Genomic DNA, 18,351 nt, shown 5'->3' on the forward strand with positions numbered 1-18,351 from the left:
CATAAGTATAGCAAACTTCCAATTTTTGGTCCCCACAAAGATATGAATACACACACAGACACGCACACACACGGGCATGATGGGATTTGTAGGCCTGCAGTACAGTAACACAGCAGTGACCATGACAGTGACCCTGTGGACTCACGAGTTCCTGCAGGGGATGTAGGAGCCGTTGGTCAGCTGACCACAGTTTCCATATTTGTTTCCCTTTTTGTTCACAGACGAGAAACAGACGGCGGGAGCGCTGGTGGCATCTGAAGACAGAAATAGAAACCAGTCACAAATGCATGTTTTAAACTGGTTTAAACCAAAAGAGCCAAAGTTAAGTCAGAGTACAACAGAAACCAGGATTCAAGCAGGTGCTGGCTCAGTGCAAACTGGTTTTAGCTTTGTTGGTTCACTGTGTGGGTCAAACTCACTCCAGGTCACTGGTACGTGAGGTGTAAACAGATTTAGGCTAAAATAAGCTGTGATAAATTGTGATTAATATGTGATTTAGACTCGGCTTAAATCTATCCTGCTCATTCTCAGCTGTGTAATCGTCCTCACACAGCTTCGATTTGTGGCTCACAGTGATCATTTCCTCCATGAACATCCAGCACAGGACAGGAAATGAGGGAAAGCGGAGCAGATTCAGAGGACAGCTACAGACTGGAGTCTTACTGGGTCCCCACAGCGTCTGGCACTGGCTGTGCATGCTGGCGCAGACTCCTCCATAGCAGTAGGAGGCGCCCTCCTCACAGGGTTCCCCATTCTGCAGAAATACATTGGGGGGGCAGTAGGGGGAGGAGCCTGTGCAATACTCAGGGAGGTCACATTCCCCAAGAGGCTCACGACACACCGAACCCGCCGCTCGCAGCTGATGGAGGAGGAAGAGGAGGAGGAGGGTTTAGATGAAAATACTGCGGGAAACACTATTTTTGTATTTGTGGGCATCGACGTCAGCCTGACCTTACAGTCCTGGCAGCAGATACCATCAGATGAGCACTGAGCTCCAGGAACCAGCTGACAGGTGGAGGCGTTACAGCACGGGTCCTCACACTCCTGACCAATCAGAGCACAGCAGCACATCATCAAGAAGGAGAACAAACAAAAGTAACGTGTGTGACCTTCATCGCTGCTAGGACAGGAGACGAAGAGTAACTGTGACTGAAGCTGAAGCAAACGTGCCGCGAGATAAACTCTAGTAAATTCCACCTGGAACAGCAGAAGCAGGTGAACAGGTGAGTACCTCCAGCAGGCCGCAGTCACACGCCTCTCCTTTCTCCACGTAGAGGTTTCCACAGCGAGGTCCTCCCAGCAGATGCTCCGGCTGCGGCACGTTGAACAGACACATACCGCCGCCGTGCAGCAGGCTGACGGACAGATCTGCAGCACTGCAGCTGCTGAACTGCTGACCCGGCATGAACCTGAGGTCAGAGGTCACAGGACATTGGTATTACACAGCTGGAAACTAATGAGGAAAGTCTGCAGGTCTGAGAAATGAAGCCAACACTGAACCTGCAGTTCCTCTAATGGCCACTTGAGGCTCCAGCAGAGAGCCAGTAAACAAACAGACACATTAAGATTCTTTGGGAAAAGACTAAAAGCAGCTGTGCTTAAATCCTGCTGAGACGATACCTTTAAGACTTCAGAGATGTAAAGCAGTTAAAGCACAGAGTAAATGAGAGAAACAGGACTCGAGCTATGAGTCTCAGCAGGCGGATGTGTTGGGGCTTCTGGTCTGATGCTGACCCGGGTTAAACAGTCTGGCACTGACCCGGTTGAGGGCTCCATGATGCAGCCCCCGAGCCGCGGCTCGTTCTGGCAGGAGCAGTGGCGCTCCGCGGTGTCGTGGCTCATCCCGAGGTTGTGACCTAGCTCGTGAGCAACAGTTGAAGCCACGCCCAGAACACTGACCAGGTGATCCTGACAGGAGGAGAGAAATCGCTTCATTTTTATGGAGCCAAGTATTTTGTCAGTAAACTGTAAAAAAAAAAGATCAAAATGTTTTACACTAATTTACATTTTTAACAAAACAAGATTTTAATCAATAAATCACAGTGACACCGGAAGTAAACGAAGCTCGACACGAAGGCCGACTCACCACGTTGACTCCGCCCGACCTGTCTCTGGAGCACATGGATGACTGAGACGCCATCCCCACTGTGGTGCCGTCAAAGGACCCGCCCCTGTGAAGAAGAAACGAACCCGTGACGACCTGGACCAGGAGCAATCAGAGACTTTTATTTTGGTAAGTGCTCCTACATGACGAGCTGGGCGTTGTCATGGCGAAGGCGTGGCAGCAGGTCTCTGGTCCGCCACTCCAGGAAGTTGTTTAGGGTGTCGGTCGGGCTCTTCTCCACCCGGATCTTGTCGCGGTCGCTCCAGATCTCCAGACCCGTGAGCGCCACGCGGACGTTCAGGGGACGGTAGAACTGAAACAGGAAGAAGAGGCAGTTCAGGTGCGCCGCTGCTGCAGCATTACAGAGGCCGGCTGTGACAGGAAGTCAGAGATCTCACCCAGTCCACCTGGTTGGCCACGTCCAGCATGCGGTAGATGATGGTGTTATTGTTCTTCTGGTAGTTCAGAAACTGTGGAGCAGACTGCAGCTTTAGTCACATCAGGATGTAACAACCAACATGTTAAACCGCAAATCAAACACAGCAAGAACGACAAAGAATCACTCGGCACATTTTAGGATGAAACAAACTGCTGCAATCTTGTGTCGAGAACGCAGTACTGCAGGTAAAAAAAACCAAACACAAAAAGCTGAAACTCTATAAAAGACATTTGTTTGGCTCGCTGCAGCACGCCCCTCATTTCTGCTCCAAACTCAAGGCCATGTTAGCCCCCAAATCACATGACCTTTGCCGGTCAGAGGTCACCGCTCTGCTGCATCGAGCCAAATCGCATCAGAAATAACTGTTAAAGATCTGTGACGACAAATGTGAGATATCCTGCTTTGAAGAGGTAACGAAGAGACACACACACACACACACACACACACACACACACACACACACACACACACACACACACACACACACACACACACACACACACACACACACACACACACACACACACACACACACACACACACACACACACACACACACACACACACACACACACACACACTGACCTCCTGGTGATCAGCCACCAGCACCAGTTCGATGTATTTGGTCTCAGACAGGATGTCTCTCTTTGTCTGCAGACAGAACACACACAGAGGTCAGGTCAGAGGTCAAACGGGAGTAAAAGCTTGACGTATTTGTAGTTTATCAAACTTGGGGCGATCGTGGCTCAAGAGTTGGGAGTTCGCCTTGTAATCGGAAGGTTGCCGGTTCGAGCCCCGGCTTGGACAGTCTCGGTCGTTGTGTCCTTGGGCAAGACACTTCACCCGTTGCCTACTGGTGGTGGTCAGTGGTGGCGACAGTGTCCGGCAGCCTCGCCTCTGTCAGTGCGCCCCAGGGCAGCTGTGGCTACAATGTAGCTGCCATCACCAGTGTGTGACTGGATGTGTAAAGCGCTTTGGGGTCCTTAGGGACTAGTAAAGCGTTATACAAATACAGGCCATTTACCATTCTGCAGTTAAACTTCACTTTAACGACCCGATCGACAGATGCATCACGAAGGCTGACCTACAGTTTGACCTGCTTGTGCGGTGACAGAGACGATAACGTTTGTTCATCTTTAAAGCCTCCAGACGCGACTCACCTCACAGACAATCACCTTCTCTGTGAGGTGATTTTTACTGACATTAAACAGGAACTGCTGATCCACCTGGACTGACTGTTAAGATGTCATCTAACATCTTAAAACTCTTTAAAATTCCTGCTTTATTGAGCAGGAATTCTGGGGGAGAGGCTTCACTTCCTGTTTGACTGCAGGTGAAATGCTGGAACACTTAAACACGCCGATTGTTTCAGGTGTGTGAGATCTGTGTGCATGGCATCACTTCACCCTCCATGTCTGTGGGGGCGTGGCTCCTGTCCCTGACTGTGGACCAGAGCCTCTCCAGATCTGACCTCCTGGGTGCCCCAAGCCTTACCTTTGCAAACACCTGTAACACATTTCTTGTGTTTTGTCCTTGTCAGCACATCCTAACTGTGCAGACTATAACAGTAACTCAGCTCTTTATGAAAACATGGCGGCCTGTCTCACCCTGTGTGTGTGTGTGGAGCTGTGGATGGGGGGGACGGAGGTGTGAGACACTCCGCAGCCTCCTGCAGCGTCACCCTCCAGGGGGGTGGTGGAGAACAGCAGGTGGACTTCTCCATCATCATCATCACCTCCTCCTCCACTTCCTCCATTTCTGCCTCCTCCTCCGCTCTCTCCTCCTGCACCCTCCTCCTCCTCTTCCTCACTCGTCTGGTGGTGGTGATGGTGGTGCTCCTCCTGTGGCTGCAGCTCAAAGCTCAGGGTGGAGTTCAGGGCGATGATGCCACTGGAGGAGGAAACAGCTGATTAACAGGGGTCCTATTCATATTTCTAAGCACACACACACGCACACAGTAAATATTTCTATGACATAACAATAAAAACCAGAATAGAACTGGTTTTTATTGGTTTGTTATTATGATGGTGACATCACAGGAAGTAGGATGGGCTTGCGGTTATGAGATCATATCGAGGGAAATGATGACTCAGACTTTCTTTTTGTGCAGTTAGAAAATAAACCGAGTGATTTATTTCACAAACCATTTTTTTTTTCACGGTGACCTTACAGGCTGGAGGAAACCACCACAGAGCTCGCTGAGCTGCAGAGACGGAGAAAATCTTTCCCTTAGTTTTTGTTTTTCCTGGTTTGAAATGTTTTTACGTTCTCAGTAATCCAGCCTGATGAATAAAGGTTAATACAGCTCGTGTATAATCTGAGCTCAGAGATTACTCTCAGGGCTTCCAGGCTGGACCCTCTCGCTTCACGTGCTGATAAATAAACCCGATAATCGTCCTGCAGCTTGAACATTTTCTGTGTCAGGTCAGAGGTCGCGGCCGTTGATCCGGATCAGTTTGGCCGGCTCTGGAACGCTGACGCTTCACTCGGGGTTTCTGCCAAGAACACTGAATTGAACACAAAGACCTGAAACAGCGAGTCCTGGACTGAGGACTGAGCGGATTGGAGGTTTTTAGGTTTAAGAGCTTTCTGACATGCTTTTGTTTTGTTTTGTTTTTTACACAGTCTAAACACAGACAGCTGTCAGTGATAAATATTCATATTTCTGTATTTAAATGAGGCCAGAAGAGCCTCCAGAGAGCAGTTGCCTGCCTGACGCCCAGCTTTGACCCGTCAGCAGAAATCTGCAGCTTCTGTTTTTGCGGAACAGGATGAGCGTTTGGAAACCAGCGCTGTCTAAACACGACGACTTCCTCCTGAGCCGTGCGTCTCCGTTTGTCCAACTTCACGTCCGTTTGAGCGTTTAAGCACAGAAACTCACTTTTCTTCTTCCTTCCTCTCTCAGACTGAAATTATTGTATTTTTATTGTGTCTGTATTTAATACACACACAAACCTCTAACAGCTGTCTCAAGGCACCTTAAACACTATTGACAGAGTTTGCAGTGAGGGCTGGAGCAGGTGACCCTGAACTCTCCTGAAGACGTCCCAGGATGCAGTGGGGCTTTCTCCTCCTCTCTCTGTGGCTCGCAGCAGTGACATGTAAAGGTTTATCTCCTCTCAGCTTGAGTTTGTTGTGTCTTGTTCTTAGTTTTTCAGAGGAAAGGAGGATTCAGGGTCACCTGATCCAGCCCAAAGAGGACAGTTTCAAGCCTAAAGTTGAAAGCAGAGGATGTCTGTGACCTGAAACCAAGCTGAGGTTCCACAGAAGAAGGGTTGAACACTCCACTTTTAGAAACTCTGAACTACGAATAAGCCTCCAGCTGAGAGCGAGGGGCTCTGTTGGGATAGGGACACTGTGATGGGCCTGAAAGGTTGTCCTTCCTGTTTGGGGGGGGTGGGGGGGTACTGACCGGAGTCCCGAGCAGGTGCTCACAGCCACTCTGGACTGGGGGAATCCTCTGACGCTGCCGTGGTAATAACAGTGAGTCTGCAGACGACATAAACACAACAACAACATCTGTCACAGCTGGACGACTCCACGGGACGGTCTGACGGGCTGCGGTGTGTTCGCTGACTCACCACAGGGTTGGCCGTTACAGACACTCCGGTACCGTTGGGGAGGTAGTAGAAGACATTTGGTGGTTTGGGCAGCAGGTCGCTGAAGAGACACGACAAAGGTCAAAGTGTGTGAGAGACGACGAGAATCAAACAGCAGTATTAACATTATCACATGGGAGGCGACGGGTCCTCACGTTACGGCCTTTCAAACAACCTGCGATGTTCGCTACCAGGCTGGGGTCAGAGCTGGCAGCCGCAGTGTAAAGGTTAAATATTATAACACCAAAGGACAGCTGATAGTTGGGTCAGGATAAAGTCTCAGACAATGCTACCTTTAAAAAAAAAACCCCCACCTGTATCAGCTGTAAACTAATGTCAACAGGAAGTGATCGAGTCAGAAACAGCGAGCGTAAGCAACGATGAAGATGACGACTGAGGAAGTATTCAGGATCAAACAGCAGCGATAAAATGAAAAATGTCCCCTCAATCCGACACGATCCGCAGTGACGGCTGCAACATTTTTATTTTTACCAGCTCACAGCGTCTCAGATAAACGTCACAGGAGGTTCTGTACATGTGGTGTTTAGTGTCACGCTGCTCAGACTCACTGGTTCTTCTCCAGCTCCAGCAGGAAGAGTCTTCCTCCCACCTCCAGCCCACACTGCAGCCGGTCAGGGTGGCCATCCTGGGAACACAGGAAGAACAGTTCCTTCATTTACTGAGCCGATTAAACTGAGGAGGCAGGAAAGAAAAGAACAGGATGGAGCGCTTCCAAATGACACAAATACCCGAGGCTAACGAGACGGATTTGCACATTCAAAATGCTGCTGGGGCACCTGTGGAGGTAAACAATGAGGGCATAAATGATTGGCTAAGATTACAGAAACTAACAGAGCTGTGGAGGGGCGGAGCTTCCTCACTGCTCTGTATCCAGCCACCTGCAGCTCTAACAGCTCTGACTGCTGCAGATTAAAATGATCATTTTCACACCAGTCTGAGCTTCTCCAGGTGCCACAGAGGGCTGATGTGTGCCTGAACCAATCATCATGTGGATTTTTATTATTAAACACACCTACTGCTCAGCTTCATCATCATCATTTCATACCATGAATTAAAAGCACAGACTCTTATAATTCAGCGAAGCCCACTCCCACTCTCATTGTTCCGCTTCCTCCATTTTTACTACATTCCGGTGACTTCCTTCCTTGAGCTCCTTTAGGATGTGGCGGTGCAGAGTACATCCGCCGTCTAATCAATACACCTTCCTGCCTTAATGGAGCTTCTCTCTGAAGTGCAGGCACTTCCTGTCCAGCGGCTTTCTCCTCTCAGCTCTGGAGGAAGTGTAGGAGTGTGTGTTACTGGGCGTAGCAGCAGTTTTCCTGTTAAACCCCTCTCATGGGGAGCAGCACGTGGCCAGTCTCTGTCCATCGCTCTTGTGGCTGATGACGCCCTGCGTTTCCTCATAAACCCTCGCTGCGCACCGAAGCTCAGCAACTGAATCGGGCCCCGCTGCGTCAGGGTGGAAGCTAAAGCTTGACTCACGTCCTGTTAGAACCACCTGACACATGGCTTTGAAATCCCCTCCATCCACATGTTTCTGACATCAGCCAGATGTTGTCCCTGATCGCCACCTGTTCACTGGACTTCTACACTTTCCCCACTGCAATGCAAAATGGGATTTAAATTTCCTTTGTTAAAGAACAGGCAGCGCTGGCCGGGACGATGTTCACGGTGTAGCCCAAGTTTACCGGACCGGGCCGTAGGTCGTTTGGGACCGGGCTGCGAGAGTTGAGACTCGGGTGTGAAATTTATGGTTTTCAGGGTTTTTATGGTGAACTCGGTTTCCCTGGGTCTTTTCCTGTGTTGTAGTTGGGGGTCTTATTTTGAAAGAAATATTTACACGTTACCATAGCGACCAGAGAGCATTAAGGGGCGGAGAGGAGGATGTTACTCTCAGTGTTGTTGGTGCATTTCAGGAGGACGCTGCTAATAAAGTTACACAGTGAGTTCATGTTTATTATTATATTTACAAAACACCACAGTTTGTGTTTCCGTCGGATCGTTTTATTTTGTTATATTTATTCGCGACACCTTAAAGGCCGGTCCGTGAAAATACTGTCTGACATTAAACCGTCCGTGGGGCAACAAAGGTTGTGACTGCTGCTCTATATCACACTCAGTGTAGAACATGTCATGTTTGAAAAGAAATCAAACAAATCAGTAAACCACAGAACTTCGAGGCAACGCCACTTTTTGCTGTCTTTAAACTAAATGAACATCTGGATGGTCGTGTTCGCGTTTCCTCAGCACAACTCTGAAGCTCTCCTTTGAATCTCCACCTGGACTCCTCAGTTCTCTCTCCAGGTAGAAACACCCGCTAGCCCAGAGTAATCAGAATACTTTATTGATCCCTAGGGGAAATTATTTTGGTTACAGTGCTCCAGGGCAAACATTAACAAGACATGTTTATACTGCAGCACTGTAACCAAAATTCCAGAGTAACACATGATCATTGATTCACCTGGTTCCCCATCACTGTGTGTGGGTGGAGCTGCCTGTAGCCACACCCACAGCGAGTCCAGCGCAGAGGCGGCAGCAGGACTGTTTGTTTAAAGCTGCAGACACAGCTCTGCTCTCTTTTGTGTCCCAGGTGCATTTACGGTTCCTGAACGCAGCATGGAGCCGCTCCAGGCTGCTGCCACGCTGCGATCGTGGAAATGTGCAGTTCTTAGAGTCAGAACATTAAATCTGGGCTTATATTGATTTCTGGATGATATCACGTCACACTGGTAAGAACTGTGGGACGTTCACACAGCTCTGGTCTCAGAGCACACAGTCAAACTTTGAACATCTTTAATTCTGTTACATTTACAGTTTACAGACAATATATCTGTTTTTACAACTCACAGCTGACTCATGAATAGTCAGCGTGAGCATCTCTGCTCTCCTCCCACTCGATGATTAATAACCTTCAGTTTTGTTTTTGCACTGCAAAGATGGGACACAAGTTCTGGAAAGCTGGACTAACATGTGACCTGCACCGCTCTCGCTCCGTTCAGATCTTTCATTTTAGTGGCGATGCCAAACAACAACACTTATTCCTCACATCGCGGGGAATCATTTGTGGACTGCAGTCCTGCAGGGTTTGAAGGTGAGATTTTGGGTGAAGTTCTCCTTTAAAAGCGAGCAGAATTCCCCTCTGAGGCGTGCTTGTTTTCCCCACCCTCTCTGCACGTTGTACTGTGGTGGGGTCAGATTATTGTGCAGCAGGGTGTGTGTGTGTGTGTGTGTGTGTGTGTGTTGGCTGAGTCATGATCGTTCCAGCTGGGAGGGTCTGACTCTGAGAGGCAGCGCAGAGGAAACTGAATCACAGACACACTAAACTCTGCGAGCTGGAAACATGCAGCTGTTCAGACCTCTGATTGGTTCCTCCAGACGAGCATGACAGCGCCCCCTTTAGGGTCACTTCTAGAGCACGCAGCTGATGTACAAAGATTTTCTTTCACCGCTAAAAGAAACAGGCGTGACTCGAGTTGCTCTCGTGTGCATTTTTGGTTCAAATGCTCCAAATAATTCCCTGAAAGCAGACGAAGCAGCTGGAACAGATGTTACTGTTCATGTTACTAAAAATGGAGAACGTATTATTGCAGCTCTTAATCTTAAGTACAAGAATGTTAAAGGTTATTACAGAAACAAATATATTATAAATGTAAGATGGTTCATAGACTGACGTCAGTATTTAGAGCTTCAAAGACAAACTCTGGGAGGAGAACGCCGTTGGCGGCGTCGCTGCCGAGTCGTTTTTATCGCGTGAGTCGGCTTAACTTATCGCTAATCAAATCCGAGTGAAACACAAAACTCGATTAGCTCCACTGCATCTAAAAACTGCAGGAACTCTTAGCCACAGGAACTTAGCCAAATCAGAAACTCCACAGTGCTGTGGTTCAGGAGCTCCACCCGGCTGGAAAGTCCTGATTTTGATCTGAAATAAAATACGTTTTTATTGGTGAATCGTTGAATAATCATAGTTTTAGGAACTATGATTAAGGAATGCAAACAGTAAAACTGGACACTTGATTATTATCAGGATGTCCTAAAAACTCGCTGAAAAGCCTTCAGCTGATCCAAAATGCTGCAGCAAGAGTCCTGACAGGGACTAGAAAGAGAGAGCAGATTTCTCCTGTTTTGGCTTCCCTTCATTGGCTTCCTGTTAAATCCAGAATTGAATTCAAAATCCTGCTCCTCACATACAAGGTCTTAAATAATCAGGCCCCATCTTATCTTAATGACCTTGTAGTACCATATCACCCTATTAGAGCACTTCGCTCTCGCTCTGCAGGCCTACTTGTTGTTCCTAGAGTATTTAAAAGTAGAATGGGAGGCAGAGCCTTCAGTTTTCAGGCCCCTCTTCTGTGGAACCAGCTTCCAGTTTGGATTCAGGAGACAGACACTATCTCTACTTTCAAGATTAGGCTTCAAACTTTCCTTTTTGCTAAAGCATATAGTTAGGGCTGGACCAGGTGACCCTGAATCCTCCCTTAGTTATGCTGCAATAGACGTAGGCTGCCGGGGATTCCCATGATGCATTGAGTTTTTCCTTTCCAGTCACCTTTCTCACTCACTATGTGTTAATAGACCTCTCTGCATCGAATCATATCTGTTATTAGAGCTGGGCGATATAAGATTTTTTCATATCACGATATGTTTTTTTCATTTCAGGCGATAACGATATATATCACGATATAAGCCAAATAACTATATTTGTAAGATTTAAATGTGCCGTTGCTCACAAGTAAAATGTGAAATAATCAGCAGCTTGTTTTAATTAAAATATTTATTTCCCATAATAAGTTCAACAGGGTAGATGTACTTAAGGAACATGAGACTTCAGTTTCAGATAAATAAAGGCAAATATTGCAAACTACACAAAAGGCAGCCGCTAAAGTGTTTAAGTTTCAAAATAGAACAAACAAAACAGACTAAATTGTCAATTCCACTTAGAAACAAAATATTAATTCTAAAAATAAATCTTAGGTCGTTTTACAGAAGAACAGACAAAATTGACTAACTTTTGTCAATATCAAATAAACTGAGAACTAAAAGGAAATTCTCAATCTCTCCTTGTTGTATAGCTTAGCTTTTCAAACAGTTTTAACAGTTACTTTAGTCTGACAAAAGCCGAATGACGAATCAGCGCTTTCAGTCAGAGATTGAGCATGCACCGCTTTATTGTATTTCCAGACTTGCTTTCGGCACAATTTACAGTGCGCGCTACTCTGTTTTTTGTCAGACTTGAAATAGCCGAAATACCTTCACACTACGGAACTTCTGTGGCCCTTCCGTTCGACAAGCTCTCCGGCATTGGAACCATCATCGGTTTTTCTTGGTAACCTTCGCTCACGCTCTCGGTTGATTTTTCTCTAGTCGGCAAACTCATTTCCTTCGTTACCGGGCTGCACGGCTGCAAAACAAATACACATGTGCGCCTTGGCGCTTGTGCTATCACGTAACAAGTCACGTGACGTGACGCTGCGGCTGTGATTGGTTCGGCTCTGCGCTACTTAATTTGGATTGGCTGTTCTTTTTTTTCTTTTTCTTTTTTTTTAAGAGGACAAGAGAGATGAGGCCTATCGCAATAGTTTAATTTTTCTATTGAGAAAAAGTTATTTCGCAATACATATCGTTATCGTTTTATCGCCCAGCTCTATCTGTTATTAATCTCTGTCTCTCTTCCACAGCATGTCTTTATCCTGTTTTCCTTCTCTCACCCCAACCGGTCACAGCAGATGGCCCCGCCCCTCCCTGAGCCTGGTTCTGCCGGAGGTTTCTTCCTGTTAAAAGGGAGTTTTTCCTTCCCACTGTCGCCAAAGTGCTTGCTCATAGGGGTCATATGATTGTTGGGTTTTTCTCTGTATTATTGTAGGGTCTACTGTACAATATAAAGCACCTTGAGGCGACTGTTGTTGTGATTTGATGCTGTATAAATAAAACAGAATTGAATTGAATTTCTGTGATTTTGGTCCTGCATGGGTCTCCTCGTCTCCCTCTGTGTCCTGCAGTCTCTCTGCATTTGTGAGTTTAACCCATCAGCCTGCACAGCTGAGGTTCACGAGGTCGTCCCTGCAGGTCATCGACCTCGGCTCGCTCTCCTCTGGCAGGTCGTTTGGGCGCCCCAGAGACGCTAAGACCTCTGCGATTGGTTTTGCTAAATTTGCTCCTTGTGTTTTTTTTGCCCCTCGATGCTAATTGGATTCTCCCGTGCTTAGACTCACCGTCGCCTGTCGGCTCAGCCGCTCACCTTCAGCACTTTGAGCCATGCTCAGTCTGCCTTCACCATCACTCCTCTGTCTGCCCGCTCGACTCACTCCGAGCTTTCAGCCAGAAACAAGTGCGAGTTAAACAAAGGAACATATCATGGAGCTCTTTACATAACAGCAGCATTAATGACCCCATCGGACACTCCGGTGGGACAGCTCTGTTCCTCTGGCCACTGCTTGAGAAACATGATGTCTTGCTATCTGCAGACACAAAGGAGAGGCAGTCACCTGATTATGACTCCATATGTAACCTCATGTCCACACAGTGATGATGATGTTCCTACTGACTAACTTACAGGGCATTTAAGAGGAGGCCTGCAAACTCCTGAAACGAAACCAAAACAATCTCAGCAAACTCGAGACGACGCAGCCGCGGACCGGTGACACGTACAGCTGTGCCCGCCCTCTCAGCCTGCTGATAATCAGCCCTCCTGTGTCCGTGTGTCTGAACACATACATGTGTTTTAATACTTTCACTGCTGTGATTGTTTGAACAGTTTTTATTCAAAGTACATTTCTGTTCCACAAACCTAATTATAACCTCATCCTCCCCTCGCTGTGTTTTTCAGCCTCTCTCGCCCTCTCTCACCATCTGTTACCACCCTCCCTCCTTGACAGATTTCTCCCTCTTCGCCCCTAAAACTCGCTCTCCATGCAGTGAGGTCATGTCTCTCGCCCGGCCTCCAGATGATGTCAGAGCTGCAGAAACTCTGGGCGAGGCCGAGAGCTGCCGACCACAACAGAGCAGGAAGAAAGGCAGAAAAACAAGGAGGAGGAGTGAAACGGCGAGGAGAAAGCTGAGGCCTGGTTTAAGTCGAGTGTCGAGATGTCAGGAAGACACAGGAGAAGCACGACGTCAGGCGCCGCCAACAACAGCCAAACAGAAACAAGAAGGCCAGAGTTGAACTTTGTTCCAGTTCTGTGAAACCCGAAGAATGGCTCACGTGAAGGAAAGCAGGACTGATGCTACAGGTGTTTGATGTTCTCTGAGCCACAGCCGCCACCGCGTTACACAACATCCACAATGTTGCAACATCTGCTGAAAAGATCCTCCCTCAGAGGGAGCGATCACCCCGAGTAAAAGGAAGTAAAAGGCTGACTGTGGGGGAGCCGGGTGGAAACGGTCTGGGGCTACTTTGTGAACCATGTTAAATGGAAGTTCTTCCTCCCCACCATCACCATATGCAGTTTATATGGGACCATGTGATCACTGGAGATCACAGCTGTAAGGTCTTCACCTCGCAGCACGAAGCAACTTAAGATGATTGTTGCTGTGAATCTGTGCCGAGCTAGGACAGAGACAAACCCACAGCTGGAGCTATGGGCAGAGCACCACTGATGATGGTTTTACTGGTCAGAGCTGATGGTCTGGGGTCCTAAACTCTACATTTGCTCCTGGCTGGGTGGGGTTGGGGTGGGTGGGGGTTCCAACAGGAAATGATTTCAGAGCTTCTCTCAGCAGCGCAGGAAGTGTCCGTCCTCTAACAACGCTCTTTCCCCAACTTCCCCTTCTTCCCTCCTGCAGTCAGGTCTCAGCGTGCCCTACAGGAAGCTTCTGGTGAAAACGATCCACGCTGCGCCTTCCTTCCTCTCTGAAACAGTCATAACGTCTCAGAAGTTGGACTGAAACTGAGATGGAGAAGGTAAAGCCACGAATTCCTGCTGCTCGTCTGCAGAATAAACTCAGCAGCTCTGCCGTCACTCTGTGTGGAACGCTCAAGTTTGAGGGTTTCCGATCAGGTCAAACAAACTTTATCCAGCATTATCAATAAAGCTACAAACGCTTTTCTCAATCAATCACTGTCACTGTAAATGATCAAGGTGATCTATTCTGATAGCTGATGGTTCTGTCTGCAACACAAAACAACACACTTCACCAGCCTCCTCACAAACACGTGTGACTAACACACAAAGGTCAAGAAAAACCGTTACCTGTTAGCTAACATGAATCATCCAACATCGGCTCAGACGAGTGTGCAGCGCGTCAGTGTACCCATCGAACACAGTCCCAGTCCAAGCATGCAAGCAAACCCAGCGAGTCACGACTTTGCTCACTGCTCCCACTCGCTGGATGAAGTTTACAGACGCACAGTTAAACAAAGCCTGGCTAACATGTAGCGTGTCCTCCATAAATAAAGACTTTTCCAGAGTCTTCAATGATTACTGTAATCAGCTGTTTCTCAGAGGAGTCTCGTGGCCTGCAGATGCACTCCACGCCCTCCACAGTGGACTTCAGTCTCAGTGAGTTTAGTGGAGATTCTGGTCCGAGCCTACAATTAGCAGGAAGCTCTATGGTCGCTGGCTGAAGTCCACGATGGTGGACAATGCTCACCTGAGGACGAGATCGTCTCTGTGGGAACTGACTGTGGACAGCATCGGCCTCTCAGGACAGTAATATTCAAAAATGTCCACATATCATTTTTCTGGCTCTGAGTGGATCTCTGTGGGAGGACTGCACATGTAAGTCCACGCAGAGAAAAAGGCAATCAGGCAGCATTAGCTCAGCTGAAAGATCTTATCACCTGAAGAACAACATGTTGCATGTGTGCAGCTGATTTCTGTGTGCAGGAAGGGCCCTGTAACCTGTCCAAGTAACGTCAGTGTGGAAACACTTTCTCTTTCTTTCAAACTGTGCTGACACTTCCACCCCCACAGCCCGGCCACGTCTGCACCGGCTGGAGATAATCTAGTGCCGTCCAACACAAAGACTTCATGTTTGATGTTTGATAACAGAAATATTACAAATGAGGACTGGTGAATACAGAAAAAGTGAAAACTATGATTTAAAATCTCATCATCTTATGTTTTCAGCTGTCTCTGTACTCATAACACTGCTGTACATGCAGTTTGTGGAGGCGGAGCTTCAGGCCCGTTTCCCATGAGCTGCTACGCCCTTCATGTCGTGCCCAAAATACTCGCATCAGGTAACCGCGATAACAGATGGGAGGGTTAAATCCGCTTTGTTTTCTCAAATAAGGAAGGGAAGTGTGTGTTTGAATGTGTTTCCCACCCATCCCAAATATCCAGTTCCAGCTGGAAACCAGACTGAGCTCAGGACCACTGCACCAACACAGATACACCACCCAAACAGCAGCACCGCCTCGAAAAGACATTTTCATCCTACCCGGAAAGCTTCCGCGAGGCTCCGTCTCCGCCCGTCCACCAGAACGAAGGGGCGAGTTTTTGCCAGCAGCGGGCGTTGGCGTCTGTCCACACCTGAGAACACAGACAGACAGTGAACTCCAGCGAGCTACTGGGAGAACTGGGAACACGGGGTTCCAGACAGAGGCTACACTATCATGTTGTTTCTATAGCTAGTTTTATACTTGCTAATTATTAACAATTCATCTGAGAACCAAGTGCGTGCTGTCTGACAGCCAATCAGAGGCCGTCACCCCGTCTGGACGCTCCGTTTGGAGCTGTCGTGTTGCTCACGCAGGCTGGAGGGAAAGTCGTGATCACGCTGCAGCAGGTTACAGAGAGGCAGTCCGATCAGCTACCACGGCAACACGCCAGGTATTAAATTAGAAAGAGGTCAAAGGTTACACCCGTTTGTACTACTGTCTTTGTAAGCACCCTCATTAGCATACACTGTCCTCTAGTCTCTGCTTAGACATGTGATGTCATGAGGACCAAGGCTGCAACTATTTTTAGAAATGACTGTTAAAGCAGAGACGCTGTTACGTTTGCTGATGTTTGTTAATAACGTGCGGCTCCTGGTCACTCAGAGCAGCTAAAGACATTTGGCAGACCGCTGCATGGACAGAGGACAGGGCGCACACACAGACACGGCGATCATTTCACAAACAAAGCTGACACTAGCGCTGTGCAGTTACTCAGGTTTTAATGGAAATTTTAGGCTTCCAGTGATTATTAAGGTAACGGAGATAAAAAGATCATGTTTATGTGAATGTTCTTGTTTTTCTTTAATTTTGCCGTCTGTAAAAAGTCCAAATTTACAACAAGCCAACCTGTTTCATGTTTAGTTCACATTTATTTTTAACTTTGATATTTATGTAATTAATTAATCAGCTACTCTCTTTTTTTTAAGTTAGCCCAGACTTGTGAAAACTAGTGGATCAACAGTGATCAAAGATAAGAGTGATTGTAAGTTTTTGCCATATTCCAGCACAAATGTCTCCATCTTATACGAGCAGGGACACTGTGGCGTGTGGAGTGTACATCATCGTGATGGACGCGACTCTGGAACATCTGGAGTTTAATGTGTAAATAATCTTCCTATTTTCTTTATGGTGTGAAACCAAAGTGCTACTGACAAAGAAATAAAAATGAATTTCTTTTATAAATCTGTAAATTATAATAAAACTATGTGACAGCATCAAAGTCAGACAGAATAATTCAACTTTAGAAGGCACAAAGTAGCCTTTTCTCAGCTCCTACGGTGGCAGGTCACAGGTTTGAGTCTGTCACACAATCTTCCAAAACTCAACAAAAATGCTTCCAAGTAGGTCCGCCTTCAAGATGTGTTGTTATGACAACGATGGCAACAACACCAAGAATTCCCAGATTGATCCAAATGGTCAACAGTTTAATCCAGACGAAGGGTTAAACCACCTGCGGAGAACTGGGACCACCACCATCACCTCGCTCCCCACGAGGTCCTCACTCCCCACGAGGTCCTCACTCCACAGGTTAAAAACTCACACCGGTCCCCACAGAGACATATTTATAAACACAATTATACACATGAACAGGCTGAAAACTGAAACAATCCCTTACTAAATGTTTTAATGAAATATTTTGTGCAACATTTTCTGGCTGTAGGGCACATTTTTTCTCTTTTAATGAATTATTTTTTTTAAACCTCTATTTTGGGTTTTTCCTGATGTAAAAACTGACATTTTGGGGGACGACAAAGCCTTTATATTATATTACTTTGCATAGCTAAATACATTGTTTCCTGTTTTTTGATCAACTTAAAAAAAAAATCTACTTAATACATAAATAAATAAAACTAAAAAATATTTTAAAATATTAAATTAATATTAATTTTTTTTTTTCCAATCCCAGTGATTTTCCTTTTGTCACGCAGACTCTTGGGTTTTGGACATTAAAATGTTCAAATTTTAATTTTAAAATTTCATACTACAAGTTAATTTAAGTAGAGCTTTATTATGATTATTTTTCTCATCATTGTGTACATATTTCTAATGGGGTTCATTTATTTTTGTTTTATTTAAAAAAAAAAAAAAAAATAAGATGAGAAGACCAGACTAAGCGATTTTTGGATGAATTACATCTTTACTTTTTAAGCTCCCGGTGTATTCCTGAATGATGGTCGGCCCCATCAGTCGGTTATCGTTACCTGTCACCGTGGCTGTCAGACTGTCGGTACCGTCCGTCTGTCCGTCCAGAGGCAGACTCCCCACATCCTGCGGTGCGTTCAGGGACCGGCAGACGATGAACGCAGCACGGCCGCTGAGCAGTAGCAGCAGCAGCGGCGGCAGCAGCCCGGCAGTCCCGCTCATCCTCTCTGCGTCACCGGCAACCAGCAACAGGTTGCCGCTGTCTGATGTGTGTGTGTGTGAGGCAACCCCGTCCCGCTCCCGTTACCTCACCGTGTCCGAGCACTGGGAGAGGCTCCGCTGAAACTCCATGGCGCTTCTTTTCTATGTAACACCTACACAAAGCGGCGTGTGCTGTCCCGAACCCCGGGCGGGGGAGTGTCCGTTACTGTCGGTAATGTAGCGGGAAATCACTACTCTGGTTCGGACCGTTATCTGCGCAGCTCCAGCCAAACGTGTCCTACAGTCCCGGACTGAGCGCCAGCCCCGAGGGGGACCCCGCAGGCTCCTCCGGCTCGGGCCGTTTGTTTCCGGACAACTCGACTCGTTTAGAGGCCTGAAGCTGCTCATTAACACGGCGCTCCGGGCCGCCCGTGTTTATACTGGGACCGACGGTGACGTCAGC

General features: G+C 47.3%; 1 protein-coding gene across 3 annotated transcripts in view; it reads right to left on the minus strand.

Annotated features, from left to right (window-relative positions):
• The window catches only part of adam15 (ADAM metallopeptidase domain 15), a 31,649-nt gene extending 13,298 nt beyond the window's left edge, over positions 1-18,351 (minus strand). The window contains exons 1-15 of one of the 3 annotated variants that reach the window (XM_039619784.1): positions 17,747-18,351; positions 15,545-15,636; positions 6,712-6,788; positions 6,125-6,203; positions 5,956-6,032; positions 4,151-4,433; positions 3,129-3,194; positions 2,503-2,574; positions 2,248-2,417; positions 2,087-2,171; positions 1,760-1,965; positions 1,232-1,409; positions 952-1,044; positions 664-859; positions 146-254 (exon numbers count right to left, since the gene is read on the minus strand). In XM_039619784.1, the coding sequence (XP_039475718.1) occupies positions 146-254; positions 664-859; positions 952-1,044; positions 1,232-1,409; positions 1,760-1,965; positions 2,087-2,171; positions 2,248-2,417; positions 2,503-2,574; positions 3,129-3,194; positions 4,151-4,433; positions 5,956-6,032; positions 6,125-6,203; positions 6,712-6,788; positions 15,545-15,636; positions 17,747-17,909 (1,946 nt within the window). In that variant the 5' untranslated portion in view covers positions 17,910-18,351. The remainder of the gene's footprint in view (positions 1-145; positions 255-663; positions 860-951; positions 1,045-1,231; positions 1,410-1,759; positions 1,966-2,086; positions 2,172-2,247; positions 2,418-2,502; positions 2,575-3,128; positions 3,195-4,150; positions 4,434-5,955; positions 6,033-6,124; positions 6,204-6,711; positions 6,789-15,544; positions 15,637-17,746) is intronic. The other 2 variants (XM_039619782.1, XM_039619783.1) reach the window with 2 other exon arrangements.

This window comes from Oreochromis aureus, linkage group 11 (assembly GCF_013358895.1).
Source record: "Oreochromis aureus strain Israel breed Guangdong linkage group 11, ZZ_aureus, whole genome shotgun sequence".
Lineage (NCBI taxonomy): Eukaryota > Metazoa > Chordata > Actinopteri > Cichliformes > Cichlidae > Oreochromis > Oreochromis aureus.